The sequence below is a fragment of the Chlorocebus sabaeus genome, chromosome 14 (assembly GCF_047675955.1).
Source record: "Chlorocebus sabaeus isolate Y175 chromosome 14, mChlSab1.0.hap1, whole genome shotgun sequence".
Lineage (NCBI taxonomy): Eukaryota > Metazoa > Chordata > Mammalia > Primates > Cercopithecidae > Chlorocebus > Chlorocebus sabaeus.
In genome coordinates, this window is record NC_132917.1 from 53,680,295 (window position 1) to 53,696,806 (window position 16,512).

The 16,512-nt window shown below is 38.4% G+C and overlaps 1 protein-coding gene across 6 annotated transcripts in view; it reads left to right on the forward strand.

Annotated features, from left to right (window-relative positions):
- ERLEC1 (endoplasmic reticulum lectin 1) overlaps window positions 1–16,512 on the forward strand; it is a 39,990-nt gene that overhangs the window by 16,232 nt on the left and 7,246 nt on the right. The window contains exons 9-14 of one of the 6 annotated variants that reach the window (XM_007970649.3): window positions 5,077–5,238; window positions 5,999–6,058; window positions 9,718–9,842; window positions 11,151–11,228; window positions 11,472–11,547; window positions 15,319–16,217. In XM_007970649.3, coding sequence (XP_007968840.1) covers window positions 5,077–5,238; window positions 5,999–6,058; window positions 9,718–9,842; window positions 11,151–11,228; window positions 11,472–11,547; window positions 15,319–15,390 — 573 coding nt within the window. In that variant the 3' untranslated portion in view covers window positions 15,391–16,217. Of the gene's footprint in view, window positions 1–5,076; window positions 5,239–5,998; window positions 6,059–9,717; window positions 9,843–11,150; window positions 11,229–11,471; window positions 11,548–15,318; window positions 16,218–16,512 lie in introns of those variants that run through there. The other 5 variants (XM_007970648.3, XM_073022979.1, XM_007970652.3 and 2 more) reach the window with 5 other exon arrangements.

The following is a 16,512-nucleotide window of genomic DNA, read 5'->3' on the forward strand; positions in this document are numbered from 1 at the left end:
TTCTGATGGGAGGAAAAGGTGATTAATTCCACAGTTTAATTTGAAATGCTATTTTAAAAGATTTGGGCTAGAATTTTCTTCTGGTCTTCCCTTTGATAGTAAAGTATACTGGCACATACTTAAAAGTTAGCTCAATCAAAATGCTTCATAAATCCCAGCTTTCGTTACTCTTCGAGGAAAAAATGCCAGTTTACTTCTCTTTAAATAATGTGTTTAGTCTGGGCTTGGTGGCTCATGCCTATAATCCCAATACTTTGGGAGGCTGAGGCAGGAGGATCGCTTGAAGCCAGGAGTCGAAGACCAAACTAGGCAACTAAAACCCTGTCTCTACAAAAAATTTAAAAAATCAGCCAGTGATATAAAAGTCGTGATAGCATATAGCTGTAGTCCCAGCTATTCAGCAGGCTGAAGTGGGAGGATCACTTGAGCCCAGGAATTCAAGGTTGCACTCAACCTGGGTAAAAAGGGTAAGACCCTATCTCAAAATTAATTAATTAATGTGTTTAATCTGCCAGTCGAGAAAAATTGAATTTTTTTAACCTACAGATGATAATGCTTTAAAAATATTTAGCAGAGGCCAGGCACATGGCCCACGCCTGTAATCCCAGCACTTTGGGAGGCTGAGGCAGGCAGATCACTTGAGGTCAGCAGTTCAAGACTAGCCTGGCCAACATGGAACCCCATCTCTACTAAAAATACAAAAAAATTAGCCAGGCACGGTGATGCACACCTGCAGTCCCAGCTACTTGGGAGGATGAGGCACAAGAATTACTCAAACCTGAGCAGCGGAGGTCACAGTGAGCCGAGATTGCATCACTGCACTCCAGCCTGGGCGACAAAGCAAGACTCCGCCTCAACAAAAAAATAAAATAAAATAAAAATACTCAGCATTTTTTTTTAATTTCTAATTTTTGTGGTACATAGCAGGTATATTTATTTATGGAGTACATGAGATATTTTACATATACTCTTGTTGTTGTTGTTGTTGTTTTTGAGACAGAGTCTCACTCCCCTAAGCTGGAGTGCTGTGGCGAAGTCTTGGCTCACTGTGGCACAATCTTGGCTCACTGTGGCACAATCTTGGCTCACTGTAACCTTCATATCCAGGGTTCAAGTGCTTCTTGTGCCTTGGCCTCCTGAGTAGCTGGGACTCTAGGCATGTGCCACCTTGCCCAGCTAATTCTTACTTTGTTTTAGTAGAGACGGGGTTGTGCCATGTTGCCCAGGTGGGTCTCAAACTCCTGGCCTCAAGTGATCTGCTTACCTCAGCCTTCCACAGTGCTGGGATTTCAGGCATGAGCCACCACGTGTGGCCGGGTACGTGAGATACTTTGATACAGATATGCAATGCATAATAATCACATCTTGGAGAATGAGGTATCCATCCCCTCAAGCATTTGTCCTTTGTGTTACAAACAATCCAATTTTTAGTATTATTGACTATAGTCACCCTGTTGTTCTATCAAGTGGTAGGTCTTATTCATTTTAAGGGGTTTTTTTGTACCCATTAACCATCCCCATCTCCTCCACAACCTCCCACTACCCTTCTCAGCCTATGGTAACCATCCTTCTACTCTCTATCTCCATGGATTCAATTGTTTTGATTTTTAGATCCCATAAATAAGTGAGAACATGGGATGTTTTTCTCTGCCTGGCTTATTTAACTTAACATAATGATCTCCAATTCCATCCATGTTGTTGCAAATGACAGGATCTAATTTTTTTTTTTTTTTTTTTTTTTTTTTTTTGGAGATGGAGTCTAACTCTTTTGCCCAGGCTGGAGTGCAGTGGTGCCATCTCCGCTGACTCCAACCTCTAACTGCCGGGTTCAAGTGATTCTCCTGCCTCAGTCTCCTGAGTAGCTGGGATTACAGGCGCCTACCACCATGCCCAGCTAATTTTTGTATTTTTAGTAGAGACGGAGTTTCACCATGTTGGGCAAGCTGGTCTCGAACTCCTGACCTCAGATGATCTGCCCACCTCAGCGTCCCAAAGTGCTGGGATTATAGGCGTGAGCTACCACACCCAGCAACAGGATCTTATTTTTATTTATGGCTGAATAGTACTCCATTGTATATATGTACCCCTTTTTAAAATAATTTTTTTAATAGAGAAAGGGTCTCACTGTGTTGCCCAAGCTGGTTTCAAACTTCTGAGCTCAAGCACTCCTCCTGCTTTGTCCTCCCAAAGCGCTAGGATTACAGGTGTGAACCACTGCACCTGGGCAACCCTACATTTTCTTTATCCGTTCATCTGTTGATGGACACTTAGGTTGTTTCCAAATGTTGGCTGTTGTGAACAGTGCTGCAACAAACATGGAAGTGCAGATACCTCTTCAGTATACTGATTTCCTTTCTTCTGGATATAGACCCAGCAGTGGGATTGCTGGATCTTACAATAACTCTATGTTTAGTTTTTTGAGAAAGCTCCAAACTGTTCTCTATAGTGTTTGTACTACTTTACATTCCCACCAGCAGTGTACAAGGGTTCCCTTTCTCCACATCCTTGCTAGCATTTCTTATTGCCTGTCTTTTGGATAAAAGCCATTTTAACTGGAGTCAGATGACATCTCATTGTAGTTTTGATTTGCTTTTCTCTGATGATCAATGATGTTGATACTTAGTATCTTTAGGGTACATGTGCCATACCAAAATCTTAGTTGATACTGTAGGATGAGTAGTTACTTAAAACTGATCATCTTTATTTCAGAATCACTTTTCTATAAATCTGTTACACATAACTTTTCTTTTGAAAATGTGTATTTGGCATATGGTTTGCCTCTTAAGTGTGAGGTCAGCGTTTACCATACAGATAAAGAATTTTTTTCTTTTATAAACAAAAATACAAATCTGGCTATCAGAGTTTTGGTTTCATGTTCTGCCTATTATATTAATTGAGAGATTACTGGACTATTAGCAGTCCATTTAATGAATTTTCTACTCTATTATATAAACTACCATCCTATTTTTATTAGAATAATTTTCCTTAAAAATGAAAATGGATGTTCTGTACAGAAATAGTAATAAAAGGTCATGTTTCTGTTCTTGCTACCTCTTCCCCTTATCTCAGCTTCTGGTTTCACTATGCAGCATTATTGTTTTTCTTCATTAACCTTAACAGAGGGTTCGTGTAACCCCAGGTTATTAGTTTAGTCTGTTAGACCCTCACTCCTTTGGAGTAATGGCTATATTTGCTTGATTTTTAATACTGAGCACCTAAAATAATGCCAAAATATAGTAGGCTCTGAATGTGGAAAAAGGTATACAATAAAGTTCAAAGACCTTTCAAAAAATAAGACAACATCTTGACAGTCCTTGTTTTTCCTAATATTGGGAGGAAGAGAGAATAAGTTCATTGCTTTCTGGAGTAACTGTCCACTGACTCCTACAAGCTGAAATAGAAGCAAAAGAACCATAGTTGGTTAACGGTAACTACAGCAAGTGAAAAAGGAGACATAGTATCCACCATATATTTATTGGGAACTCATGTACTATCTAAATTTTTATAAATTATTCATTTATAATTGGTACACTCACTTTTTAAATTCTGGTCTAGATTCATTTCCTTGCCAGTCAATACCCATTTAACCACCAGATCCTAATGTATTAACCTCTTTAATAATAGCTATCCTTTTCTCTACATCCAACCCTGTCACTCCCTTACTTTAGATTCTCTTCATCTCTCACCTGGGTTACTGTAACTCCTAACTTGACTCTCTTCCTCTAGATTTGTCCCTGCTATTCCTTCTTCCTTGCCACTGCTGAAGTAACACTTAAAAATATCATCACAGCACATCTTTGCCTAAATCCTATAAAATAATGTCCAAATCTCTCAGCATTTAGTTGTCTACCATATATACTAAAAAATATCATCACAGCACATCTTTGCCTAAATCCTATAAAATAATGTCCAAATCTCTCAGCATTTGCTTTTCTACCATATAGCACCTGCTTCTCTCTTTAGTTTTAAATATCACACCCCCACATCTTTGGTTTTACCTCTTCCTCAAGTCTATATGCATATATACACACATAGTCACAGAACACACAGATAAACACATAAATCACAAATTATTATTCATGTTTCAAGAATTCATTGAGGGTTTTTCTCTTTGTGAAGTCTTCATATTTCAGTTCTTGGTCAAAACCTATTTGAGCCACCTCTTCCTCTCTGAGTCTCCTGTTCTCTGCACCCTTATTGCCTTTTTTTTTCTTTGAAACACAGCCTCGCTCTGTCACCCAAGCTGGAGTGTAGTGGTGTGAACTCAGCTCACTGCAACCTCCACCTCCCAGGTTCAAGAGATTCTCATGCCTAAGCTTCCCAAGTAGCTGGGATTACAGGCATGCTGCTGTTATAGTTTAATAATTGTAACTAATATGCATATTTATTCGAACCCAGCTCTCTTTACCCTGTTTGTTATTCTTTATTTACCCTTAGTGACCACATTTTCCAAAACCAAATGTAGGGACACAGAGCTTAGCAAGTAGAGCAAAGTACTTATTAAGAAAAATGAAACAAGGTTGGGTGCAGTGACTCATGCCTATAATCCCAGCACTTTGGGAGGCCAAGGTGGGCAGATCACCTGAGATCAGGATGAAACGAGCCTGACCAACATGGTGAAACCCCATCTGTACTGAAAAAAAAAAAATATGCCAGGTGTGGTGGCAGGCTCCTGTAATCCTAGCTACTTGGGAGGCCGAGGCAGGAGAATTGCTTGAACCCAAGAAGCAGAGGCTGCAGTGAGCTGAGACTGCACAAGTGCACTCCAGCCTGGGCGACAGAGCAAGACTCCATCTCAAAAATAAAGAAAAGAAGAAGAATGAGACAAAATATATGAAATGGAAATTATCCCTTAATGTTTAGGATGGTCCTAACTGATAGATGGAACTAACATTCGTCTAGAGCTTTCCCTATGCTAAGTGCTGCAAAGTCCATTACCTTAAAATGTATTAAAATCAAGTGGACAATTTATTTTTCAAATTTTCTGCAGTTTAAAAATAATAACTTAAGCCATAACTGAAAAAAAAAATTAAGTGTGGCATGGAAACCCTTAAAGATGTGTGTGTTTAATTTTAGGAAGATTTGCAATCAACAAAAGAAGAGAGATTTCCAGCGATCCACAAGCCCATTGCTATTGGCTCTCAGCCAATCCTTACTGTTGGGACAACCCACATATCCAAATTGACAGATGACCAGCTCATAAAAGAGTTTCTTAGTGGTTCTTACTGCTTTCATGGGGTGAGAAGTAAATCTTCCATTTAAAAAAAATATTTATTTTACAACTTTACCTGCCAGGTATGGTCATTGGTGCATCAACAGCACTGAAAAGGATTTTTTCTATAGAGAAATGACAGGATCCTGTCATCCTCAAAGAACATTTTCTTTCTGCAGTCTCATTTCCCCACGTGTCTGTAATCTAATCCATAGCTTTTATGTTCTTTATTTCACAAGGTAAAAATTTGACCTTTTCTCTGGCAATCATATGTGATTCTTGTTGACTGCTAGAATGAGCATGTGATTGTATATCCCACATTTTGGTTATGTAGCAATCACATTTCAAACTAGAATTAACATCTTCCTTTTAAAAAAAAAAAAAAATTAGAGACAGGGTGTAACTATGTTACCCAGGCTGATCTCAAATTCCTGGGCTCAAGCAATCATCCTGCCTCAGCCTCCCAAAGTGCTGGGATTACAGGTGTGATCTACCGCACCCAGCCAACATCTCCCTTTACAAAGTTAAAAATTTTGACCCTGACTATTAGCACCAGTGGGAAATACAGTTACTAGTGGAATTTTTGTTTTATTGTATTTAAAATTTTACCAAGATAGTGCATATTCTCTGTATTTGTCTTTAATTTCTCAGTAATGTTTTATTTTAATATTCAGCCATACTATTGCTTTTACAGGTTTTAAAAATAACATGTATTTCCATTACTATCATGTGGCATTATTGAGAGAGGCCCAGTGCTTAACTTGATCTAATATTTTTTTTTTTTAGGGTGTTGGTTGGTGGAAATATGAATTCTGCTATGGCAAACATGTACATCAGTACCATGAGGTATAGAATAGCATTTATATGTCATTCTACCACTAGATGGTTTAAAGTTTTAAAAATCTATTGTAGAAAAAAAAGGGGGAATGGTGTAACTTTTAATTATGAGATGATTTTAATATGATTAGTATAATCAAAGTATCTCCAAATTTTGGAAAATAGAACATTTGGCGTTAACCAAATCAGTAACCTTAAAGTGATATTGCTTATTAATTACTTACATGCTTGTATTACTATGAGCCTAGTAGAATAATGAGCTGTTGTGGCTATACCTCTTTAGCTTTGATCAAGAAATTAATCATTCTTATAACTCATCTTTAAATTAAGAAAATGAATTAGCTGGGAGTGGTGCTGCACGCCTGTAATCCTAGCTACTCAGGAGGCTGAGGTGGGAGGATCACTTGAACTTGGGAGGCAGAGGAGGTTGCAGTGAGCCAAGACTGCAACACAGCACTCCAGCCTGGGTGACAGAGTGAGACTCCATCTCAAAAAAATAATTAAGAAAATGAGGCCGGGCACGGTGGCTCACACCTATATTCCCAGCACTTTAGGAGGCCAAGGTGGGCTGATCACCTGAGGTGAGGAGTTCGAGACCAGCCTGGCCAACATGGTAAAACCCCATCTCTACTACTAAAAATACAAAAATTAGCCAGGTGCATGCCTGTAATTCCAGCTACTCGGGAGGCTGAGGCAGGAGAATCACTGGAACCTGGGAGGCAGAGGTTGCAGTGAGCCGAAATCATGCCACTGCACTCCAGCTTGGGCAACAGAGCGAGACTCTGTCTCAAAAAAGTGAGACTCCTCAAAAAAACAAAAAAGAAAGAAAATAAATGGTAAGATCATACATTATCGCTAGGGTTACAAAAATTGGGTAAATACAGCAAGTTTCTCAGCCAAAAGAATAAGATACCCTGGGCCAGGCATAGTGGCTTATGCCTGTAATCTAAACGCTTTGGGAGGCCAAGGTGGGAGGATCACTTGAGGCCAGGAGTTCAAGACCAGCCTGAGCAACAGAGCAAAATCCCATCTCTACAAAAAATTTTAAAAATGTTTAAAAAAGAAAATACCATATCATCTAAGTTTAAAATAAGTTTTAAGATTAAACTTTTTGAGTTTTTATTCTTACTTTTATTTATAGTTTTATAACTCAGCATGTTTTCCCATACTTGAGCTAGCCTGCTTAAATTCTGAGGTTCAAGTTCCAATTATGTTATTTGTCCTACTTATACTTTGTTTAGTAAAGTAAGCTGCTAGGTATTGAAGACAAGCTTTAATTAATGAGTATGAACCTAGCTGCTTTAAAAGGCCATTTTTATTATCTAAAAAAGAAAGTAATACCCAAAATAGAAAAGTGTGTATTTGCCCACTCATAATGTTTTGAACTGATCTCAAATTCCAAGATAGATCATACTGGGACAGATTGTCAGTTCACCTTCCACATTTACATCTTCCAAAATGAATGAGACATCCATAGACTAGGATGTGTTGGGTTTGTTTTTTGTTTTGTTTTGTTTTCACTTAAACCTAAGGGTATTTAGGTATTCTTTCCATTTATTCCTGCTACTTTGCAGATGTTTGTTTTTTTAATCAGTACAGAAAAAGGGTAAGTATCATCAAACTACAACCCTTACAATACCTGATAAGTTTCTTAAAGAAATGTATGCCAGAAATTTTAAATGAGAAGTATCTGTCTCCTCTGCCATCATACCACTTCTTTAAAAAGTTTAACTACTGTTAACATTTTCATTGCCCTCCACCAAAAAAAACATGCATATGTATAGATGTTGGTATAACTTTTTTATTTATAGAGAAGGGATCATGCACTGTTCTGCCACTTGTTCTTTTCACTTAGTATCTTGGAGATTGCTCCATGTCAGCAACACTCAATTTCACTCTTTTCAGCAGGTACAGAGGATTATGTCTGTACCACAGTGTATTTAACCAAACCTCTGCTAATGGACGTTTAAGTTGTTTCCAGTTTTTGCTGTGATATGTTTTAGTCAACATTTAAAAATAGTTCTGTTGCTATACTTTTGCAAGTATATTCATAAGGGACATTTCTGTCAACAGACTTCCTTGGTCAAAGTATCTGCATACTGGAAAATTGCCTTCCAGAGGTAGACCAGTTTACACTCCCATAAACAATGGCTACATTCCTATACACTTGCCAACACTAGGTTTTATGAAACTTATTTTAGCCAAGGTTGTATAACCTGGAACTTTCTAGGGAACTGTGTTTGGTATTTAGAGAGATACTAAAAGTAATAGTAACTAGCAAATAGGGTGCTTACTGTATGCCAGGCACTATGTACTTTACACATATTCTTTTAATATTCATAACAACCTTAAGAAGTGGTTGTTATTCCAAGATGAGGAAACAGAAATAAAGGTTCAATAACTTGCCTAAGGTCAAATAGGTAGTAACTGGGGAAACTAGAATTCAGACCCAGGCAGTCTGGCTCCCTATCCAACCTCTTAAACACTTCACTTTGCGGCTCTAATTTCGGCCTATCCAGGAACTTATTCTAGTAGCTAAAACCAAATGTTATTAGCTATCTCTTAAATTAGGCACTAAGCTCTACTGGGCATTGGCCCTGCTTGTTTTCTTTGCCACCATAGGGGTTTTTTGTTTTGGTTTGGTTTGGTTTGGTTTGAGATGGAGTTTCCCTCTTATTGCTCAGGCTAGAGTGCAATGGCGCAATCTCGGCTCACTGCAACCTCTGACTCCCGAGTTCGAGCGATTCTCCTGCCTCAGCCTCCTGAGTAGCTGGGATTATGGGCATGTGCCAGCACGCCCGGCTAATTTTGTATTTTTAGTAGAGTAGTTTCTCCATGTTGGTCAGGCCGGTCTCGAACTCCCGACCTCAGGTGATTTCACCCGCCTCAGCCTCCCAAAATGCTGAGATTACAGGTGTGAGCCTCCACGCCCAGCCAAGGGTTTTTAATTCTACTAACCAGATATCTGTTAGTGCCCAGCATGGTTGTCTGGCATACATTGTGAAGAAAGAAATCAAAGGAATGCAAGGAGGTAGGAAGGAAAAGGAAGAAGGAAGAAGGAAGGATGTCCACATATAAGACAGTATGTAGTTAGTGTTTAAAAAAATAATAAAAGCAGGATGGGAAAAGGGGTTTCTGGATAGACAATTTCAATAGAGAAATAAGTATGGTACCAAATGAATAGTGTAAAGGTCAGTATAACATTGCATAGGATGAAGTTAGGCTGCGGTGGAAGAGATGGAGGCCAAAGATTGAATTAAGAATTGCAGTAGTATGTGATAGTATTATCTAGGTATGAGAGATTAAACCCTTGGTTGTGGGGTGAGTTGCTGTCAGTGAAAAAGTAGAGGAAGAATGTAAAGCTGAAAAATCTCCAGGAAAGAACTGATGGGACTGATCTGTAGAAGAGAAAAGAGATAGAAGAGCCAATAATAACTACATTTAGAGCTAGCCTGACTAGAAATTAGTTATGTTATTCAGAGAAGCAAGGAATAAAGAAGATAATGTACTTAAATTTCCACTCATTGAATTCGACTAATATCATTACACCTAAATATAGATCCACTGTGCAGATAAAGACTAGCCTACAAGAAGGTCAGGTCATCAGCATAAATATCTACTTGATGATATCAAGCATGCATTATCACAAATATTTTTTCCTGTGTTAGGACAAGGATAGTGGGAAAACCTCTGTGGTTGTCGGGACATGGAACCAAGAAGAGCATATTGAATGGGCTAAGAAGAATACTGCTAGAGCTTATCATCTTCAAGATGATGGTACCCAGACAGTCAGGTAAAGATTCACTTTACTTGCCTTTGTAGCTAATTAGAAGAATTTCTAAAACTCAAAATATTGAAAAACAAAAAAATTCAAACATTTAAGTAAAATCCCTGGTTAGTTTTTTTCAAGGGACATCTTTTAGGTTAGTTTTCTTTTCTTGGGGAAGCAACACAGTGTAATAGTTCAGAGCACAGTCCTTGGAGTCAGACTACCTGGATTCAAATGCTGGCTCATCACTTCCTACCTTGGAGAAATGACATAATCTTTTTTTCTGTCACTTTTGGTGTCTAATGGTATTTGCCTCTTACAATTATTGTGTCATTTAAGAGGTAATTTTTGTAAAGGAGAATGCCTGACAATAGCATGCAATAAACCTGGGTTGCTGCCTTTAACAATGGGGGTAGTACATTAATGAGAGTGGTGGTGGTGTTAGTAACAATGACTCAATTCTGTTAGAACTGAGGCTATTTTTTAAAAACTACCTCACATCTGTTTTAGGATATATGAGTATATCTTGTCAAAACACCAGTAAGTTAATCTCATTTCCCAAGAATAACTACACTTTAGCTTTTCTTGTAGACTTTTACTCAGTATGTTTTAAATTATTCTTTCTTGTTCCTTCTTGGGTATTACCTTTTCCTTCCTAAAACAGATGATTTGGATTGTTTTCAGAGTGTACTGACTTTTTGGGCTGATCAGAGTCAAAGTCAGCAAAATTAAAACAGACATTTAATTATTATACTAAACAGATTGATTTCTCTTATCCTTGTAGGTATATGTTTTATGTGAAAACAGTTGTGGTATCATGTACAATATATGTTGAAGCATGAGTGTTAGACTGGTAAAATGAAGCTTTTCTTTGGATCCTGCTCATTTGAGATTGACAGTTTGGCCTAGGCTTTGTCTCCTATACTACAGTGCCTAACGTACAGTATTTTAATGGGAGTAGCTTGATGGAGGACGGAAGCAAAGAACTGTTTCACAAAACAATATAGTGGGCTAGGGAAACTGATAACTTTAAAACAATTTTTTAAAGGGATCTAACCGTAATTATTTGTATACAAATAAATAATATGCAAGCTGAAAATAATCATTATTAACTAAGCCAGTATGAAGTTTCTCTCTTATATTCTCTTTATAGAATCCAAGAGACTGCCTCTGTGAGATAACCCTAAAAATACTCTTTTAAAGAATATAGTCAGGTTTATTTTTTAGCTAATGTTAAACTGATCCCTCTAACCATCTTCTCACCTTACCCATTACAATTATTCTATTAGTGAGATTTTAGTTTAATAAAACTTGTGTGTTTCTCTGATTCAGGATGGTGTCACATTTTTATGGAAATGGAGATATTTGTGATATAACTGACAAACCAAGACAGGTGACTGTAAAACTAAAGTAAGTTAGACCATCAAATCATGCTATATGCCTTTTGCTTTTACCTGCTTCCTATGGACAAAAGCTTTATGTAAACAAAAAGTATAATTATGAATAATTACGAAAGTATACTATTTAAATTATTGATAAAATTGTATTAAATCATACAGGCTCCACTTGAATGGGATTTTTAAGAGTACAGCTATTAGCAGTGATCTCACTTTAAATGATTTGGGCAGTACCTTAAAGTTCTCTCTGTTTTAGGTGTAAAGAATCAGATTCGCCTCACGCTGTTACTGTATATATGCTAGAGCCTCACTCCTGTCAATATATTCTTGGGGTAAGTTAAAAAGAAAATAATCAAAAATTCAATTTTGAGCCTTGTGTTAATTTTTCTTTTTTTTCTTTTTTTTTTTTTTTTTCTTTTTGAGACAGAGTCTTGCTCTGTGGCTCAGGCTGGAGTGCAGTGGCACAATCTCGGCTCACTGCAACCTCCGCTTCCTGGATTCAAGCGATTCTTCTGCCTCAGCCCCCCGTGTAGCTGGGATTACAGGCACGCAACACCACGTCCAGCTAATTTTTGTATTTTTAGTAGAGACGGGGTTTCACCATGTTGGCCAGGCTGGTCTCAAACTCCTGACTTCTGGTTATTCACCCGCCTCAGCCTCCCAAAGTGCTGGGATTACAGGTGTGAGCCACTGCGCTCGGCCGCCATGTTTTAATTTTTTGCATTAAATTTAGGAAGGACCTTCAGTAGTCTCCAAGGCTTAATATGGCCCACATACCACTTGTGTAGTAGTTGACATGGTTTTTTGTGACATTTTTTATTGAGAGATAATTTACATGAAATAAAATCCACAGATATTAAGTGTTGAGCGTGAAAAGTTTTGACAATTATATATACCCATGTAACTGTCACCCAAAACAAGATATGTCACTGCAGAAAGTTCTCTCATACTCCCTTCCAGTAAACACCACTTAGCCTTGCTCAAAGATACTCCTTTCTGATTTATGACATTGTAGATTAGTTTTGTCTCTTTTTTGGATTCCACATGAATGGAATCATATAGTATATAATATTTTTGTGCCTGAAGTCTTTGACTAAGTGTAACACATTTTGTTTGGTGTTGTGTTGTTTATTTTTTTTTCTATTGATACATAGTATTTGTATATGTTTATGGGTTACATATGATACTTTGTTACACCCATAGAATGTGTAGTGATCCAGTCAGGGTATTCAGAATATTCATCACCTTGGCCGGGCGCGGTGGCTCAAGCCTGTAATCCCAGCACTTTGGGAGGCTGAGACGGGCGGATCACGAGGTCAGGAGATCGAGACCATCCTGGCTAACACGGTGAAACCCCATCTCTACTAAAAATACAAAAAACTAGCCGGGCGAGGTGGTGGACGCCTGTAGTCCCAGCTAGTCGGGAGGCTGAGGCAGGAGAATGGCGTAAACCCGGGAGGCGGAGCTTGCAGTGAGCTGAGATCTGGCCACTGCACTCCAGCCTGGCCGACAGAGCGAGACTCCGTCTCAAAACAAAAAAACAACAACAACAACAAAAAATATTCATCACCACAAGCATTTATTATTTCTATGTGTTGAGAACATTTCAGGTCCTCACTTCTCAACACATCTTAACAGAGGTCTCGATATTAACTTTGTATTTGTATTGCACGTATTTTTTTCTCTCTCTGTGCCTTGCCTATTCATTTTTCCTTTTTTTTTTTTTAAATACAGATAGAGTCTTGCCGTATTGGCCATGTGGGTCTCAAACTCCTAGACTCAAGCGATCCTCCCACCTTGGCCTCCCAAAGTGCTGGGATTATAGGCTCAGCCACTACACAGGCTGGAATGCAGTGGTACAGTCTTGGCTCACTGCAGTCTCTGCCTTCCAAGTTTAAGCAATTCTTGTGCCTCAGCCTTCCAGGTAGCTGGGACTGCAAGCATGTACCACCATGCCTGGCTGATTTTGGGGTTTTGGTTTTTTTTTTTTGAAATGGAGTCTCACTCTGTCACCCAGGCTGGAGTGCAGTGGCACGATCTCGGCTCACCACAACCTCCATCTCCCTCCTGGGTTCAAGCAATTGTCCTGCCTCTGCCTCCCCAGTAGCTGGGATTACAGGCATATGGTACCACATGCGGCTAATTTTTGTATTTTTAGTAGAGACAGGGTTTCACCTTGTTGGCCAGGCTAGTCTCCAACTCCTCACTTCAGGTGATCTGCCCGCCTCAGCCTCCCAAATTGCTGGGATTACAGTGTGAGCCACCTGCACCCAGCCCCATTTTCTTACTGTCTTTTAGTGACCAAAAATTTTTTATTTCATGAAATTCAATTTATCATTTATTCCTTTTTAATAGCTAACGCTTTTTGTGTTCTAAGAAATTTTTACGGGCCAGGCGCGGTGGCTCACGCCTGTAATCCCAGCACTTTGGGAGGCCGAGGCGGGCAGATCACGAGGTCAGGAGATCGAGACCATCCTGGCTAACATGGTGAAACCCCGTCTCTACTAAAAATACAAAAAAATTAGCCGGGTGCGGTGGCGGGCACCTGTAGTCCCAGCTACTTGGGAGGCTGAGCCAAGAGAATGGCGTGAACCCGGGAGGCAGAGCTTGCAGTGAGCCAAAATCGCGCCACTGCCCTCCAGCCTGGGCAACAAAGCAAGACTCCGTCTCAAAAAAAAAAAAAAAAAATTTTTACTACCCCAAAATCATGAAAATGTTCTCCTATATTTCCTTCTAAAGACTATGGTTCTACCTTTGATTATCTAATGCTTAAATGTGGTTTTCTCTGTATTTATCTTGCTTGGAGTTCACTCCAATACACACCCAATACAGCACAGAACACTAGGTCACCAAAATGTGTGGTTTTACTTCTTCACGCCAACCAATTTTCTGACACCAGTTGGGTGTCCTACAGTTCAGTTCAGTTCTGACACTCGTCTACTTGGAGTTGACATCACACCCACAAGTAAAGGACTCAGTTGCACAACACTGCTTCCACTTACTTCAGATGCTTCTTGGATTTGTGGGTTGATATATTTCATCAATTTGGGGAAATTTTTGGACATTATCTCCTCAAAGATTTATTCTGCTGTATTCTTTTTCTTCTCTATTTCTGATACTCCAGTAAGACATATTAGTATAAAATTGTCCCAAAATCTCAGACACTCCTTTATTCACACTTTTCTTCCTTTGTTTCAATTTGGGTCATTTCTATTAAGCTGTCTTCAAACTTGTTAATTCCTCTGCTGTGTCCAGTCCAGTGAATGAATTTATCACTGACGTATTTTTTATCTCTTAACATTTCTACTTGGTTCTTTTTGTTTGTTTGTTTTTTATTTCTTTCTCTTTTTTTTGAGATGGAGTCTTGCTCTGTCGCCCAGGCTGGAGTGCAGTGGCACAATCTTGGCTCACTGCAACCTCTGCCTCCTGGGTTCAAGGGATTGTCCTGCCTCAGCCTCCCCGGTAGCTGGGACTACAGGCATGTGCCACCACGCCCAGCTAATTTTTTGTATTTTTAGTAGAGACGAGGTTTCACTGTGTTAGCCAGGATGGTCTCGATCTTCTGACTTCATGATCCGCCTGCCTTGGCCTCCCAAAGTGCTGGGATTACAGGTGTGAGCCACTGCGCCCAGCCTCCACTTGGTTCTTTTTTATCTCTGCTGAAATTTCCTATCTGGTCGTGCATGTTTTCTTCATCATGTTTATTATAATTATTATAACATCTGATAATTTCAACATGTATTCCATCTTTGGGTTACATTTTTCTTTACCTTTTATTTTAAATACACTTAATTATTTTGCCATAATGTTCTATCATTTTTGTTGTCTAAAATCTAGCTATGTATTCCTGTCTTATTCCTGTCCTTTGTTCCTTTTCCCTCCCCTGCTTGTTTAAAAATATTTTCTCCACCTGTCTGATATTCTGTATGAATGACTAAAAGTTGTTTTTCAAGAAGCTTAATTTGTAGAAATAATGTTGGATGTTTATCTAAAACAAGGACTCATGCTTCTAGCAAATATAATTACATGTATCCATTCAGCAGAATAGTACTGAAAAGTATTCAGCTTAGCAACTTTTTAATGGCTTTGTTCTTCTTCTTTAGGTTGAATCTCCAGTGATCTGTAAAATCTTAGATACAGCAGATGAAAATGGACTTCTTTCTCTCCCCAACTAAAGGATATTAAAGTTAGGGGAAAGAAAAGATCATTGAAAGCCATGATAATTTCTGTCCGACCGTGTCTCATTATAGAGTTCTCAGCCATTGGACCTCTTCTAAAAGATCGTATAAAATGACTCTCAAACACTTTGTGAATATATATGTGTATATAAGAGGTTATTGATAAACTTCTAAGGCAGACATTTGTCTCGCTCTTTTTCATTTTTATTGTGTCTTATAAACTGATTGTTTTTCTTTGCTTGGATACTGTGATTCCAAAATAAATCTCATCCAAGCAAGTTAGAGTCCAGCCTAATCAAATGTCATAATTGTTGTACCTATTGCAAGTTTTTAAATAATAGATTTATTATGTAAATTATAATGTATATAACTAGCTAATGAAGTAAAATTCATGAAAGAAATTGATAGGTTTAAATGAGAGACCATGTAAAATATGTAAATTCTAGTGCCTGAAATCCTTTCAACAGATTTTTATATAGCAACTGCTCTCTGCAAGGTGTTAAAGTAGAAACTGGGCACATGGTAGAGGCTCACATGGGAGTTGTCCTCACCCTTGTTAATCTTAAGAAACTCTTATTTAGAATAGGTTGCTTCTCTCTCAGAACTTTTATCTATTTCTTTTTTCTTCTTATGAGTATGTTTACTCTCAGAGTATCTATCTGATGTAGACAGTTGGTGATGCTTCTCTGAGACTCAGAATGGTTTGCTCTAACAAAACACTGTGCTGTCTATCCCTTGTACTTGCCTACTGTAATATAGATTTCACTTCTGAACAGTTTACAGCACAATATTTATTTTAAAGTGAATAAAATGTCCACAAGCAATGTTGTCATGTAGTCAATGGCAGATTATGAAATTCCTTTATTTTTTCCATTATCCTGTTGTACACATAAACATACATATCTGAACAAGAACAGAAAAGGGTCATAAGAGTCTTTTCCTCCTTTTCAGTAGTTCTGGCCAAAGATAGTTTAAGAAAAGGCTAATATAATTGACTATTTTAGGGTTATTTATAGATTTTAGTAGGAAGCAGCACATAGAGAAAGAGCATGAACTTTGAATTCAAACCTAGGTCAAAATCCTTTTTTTCTTCTCTCTCTCTATCCAGAGATGGGGCTG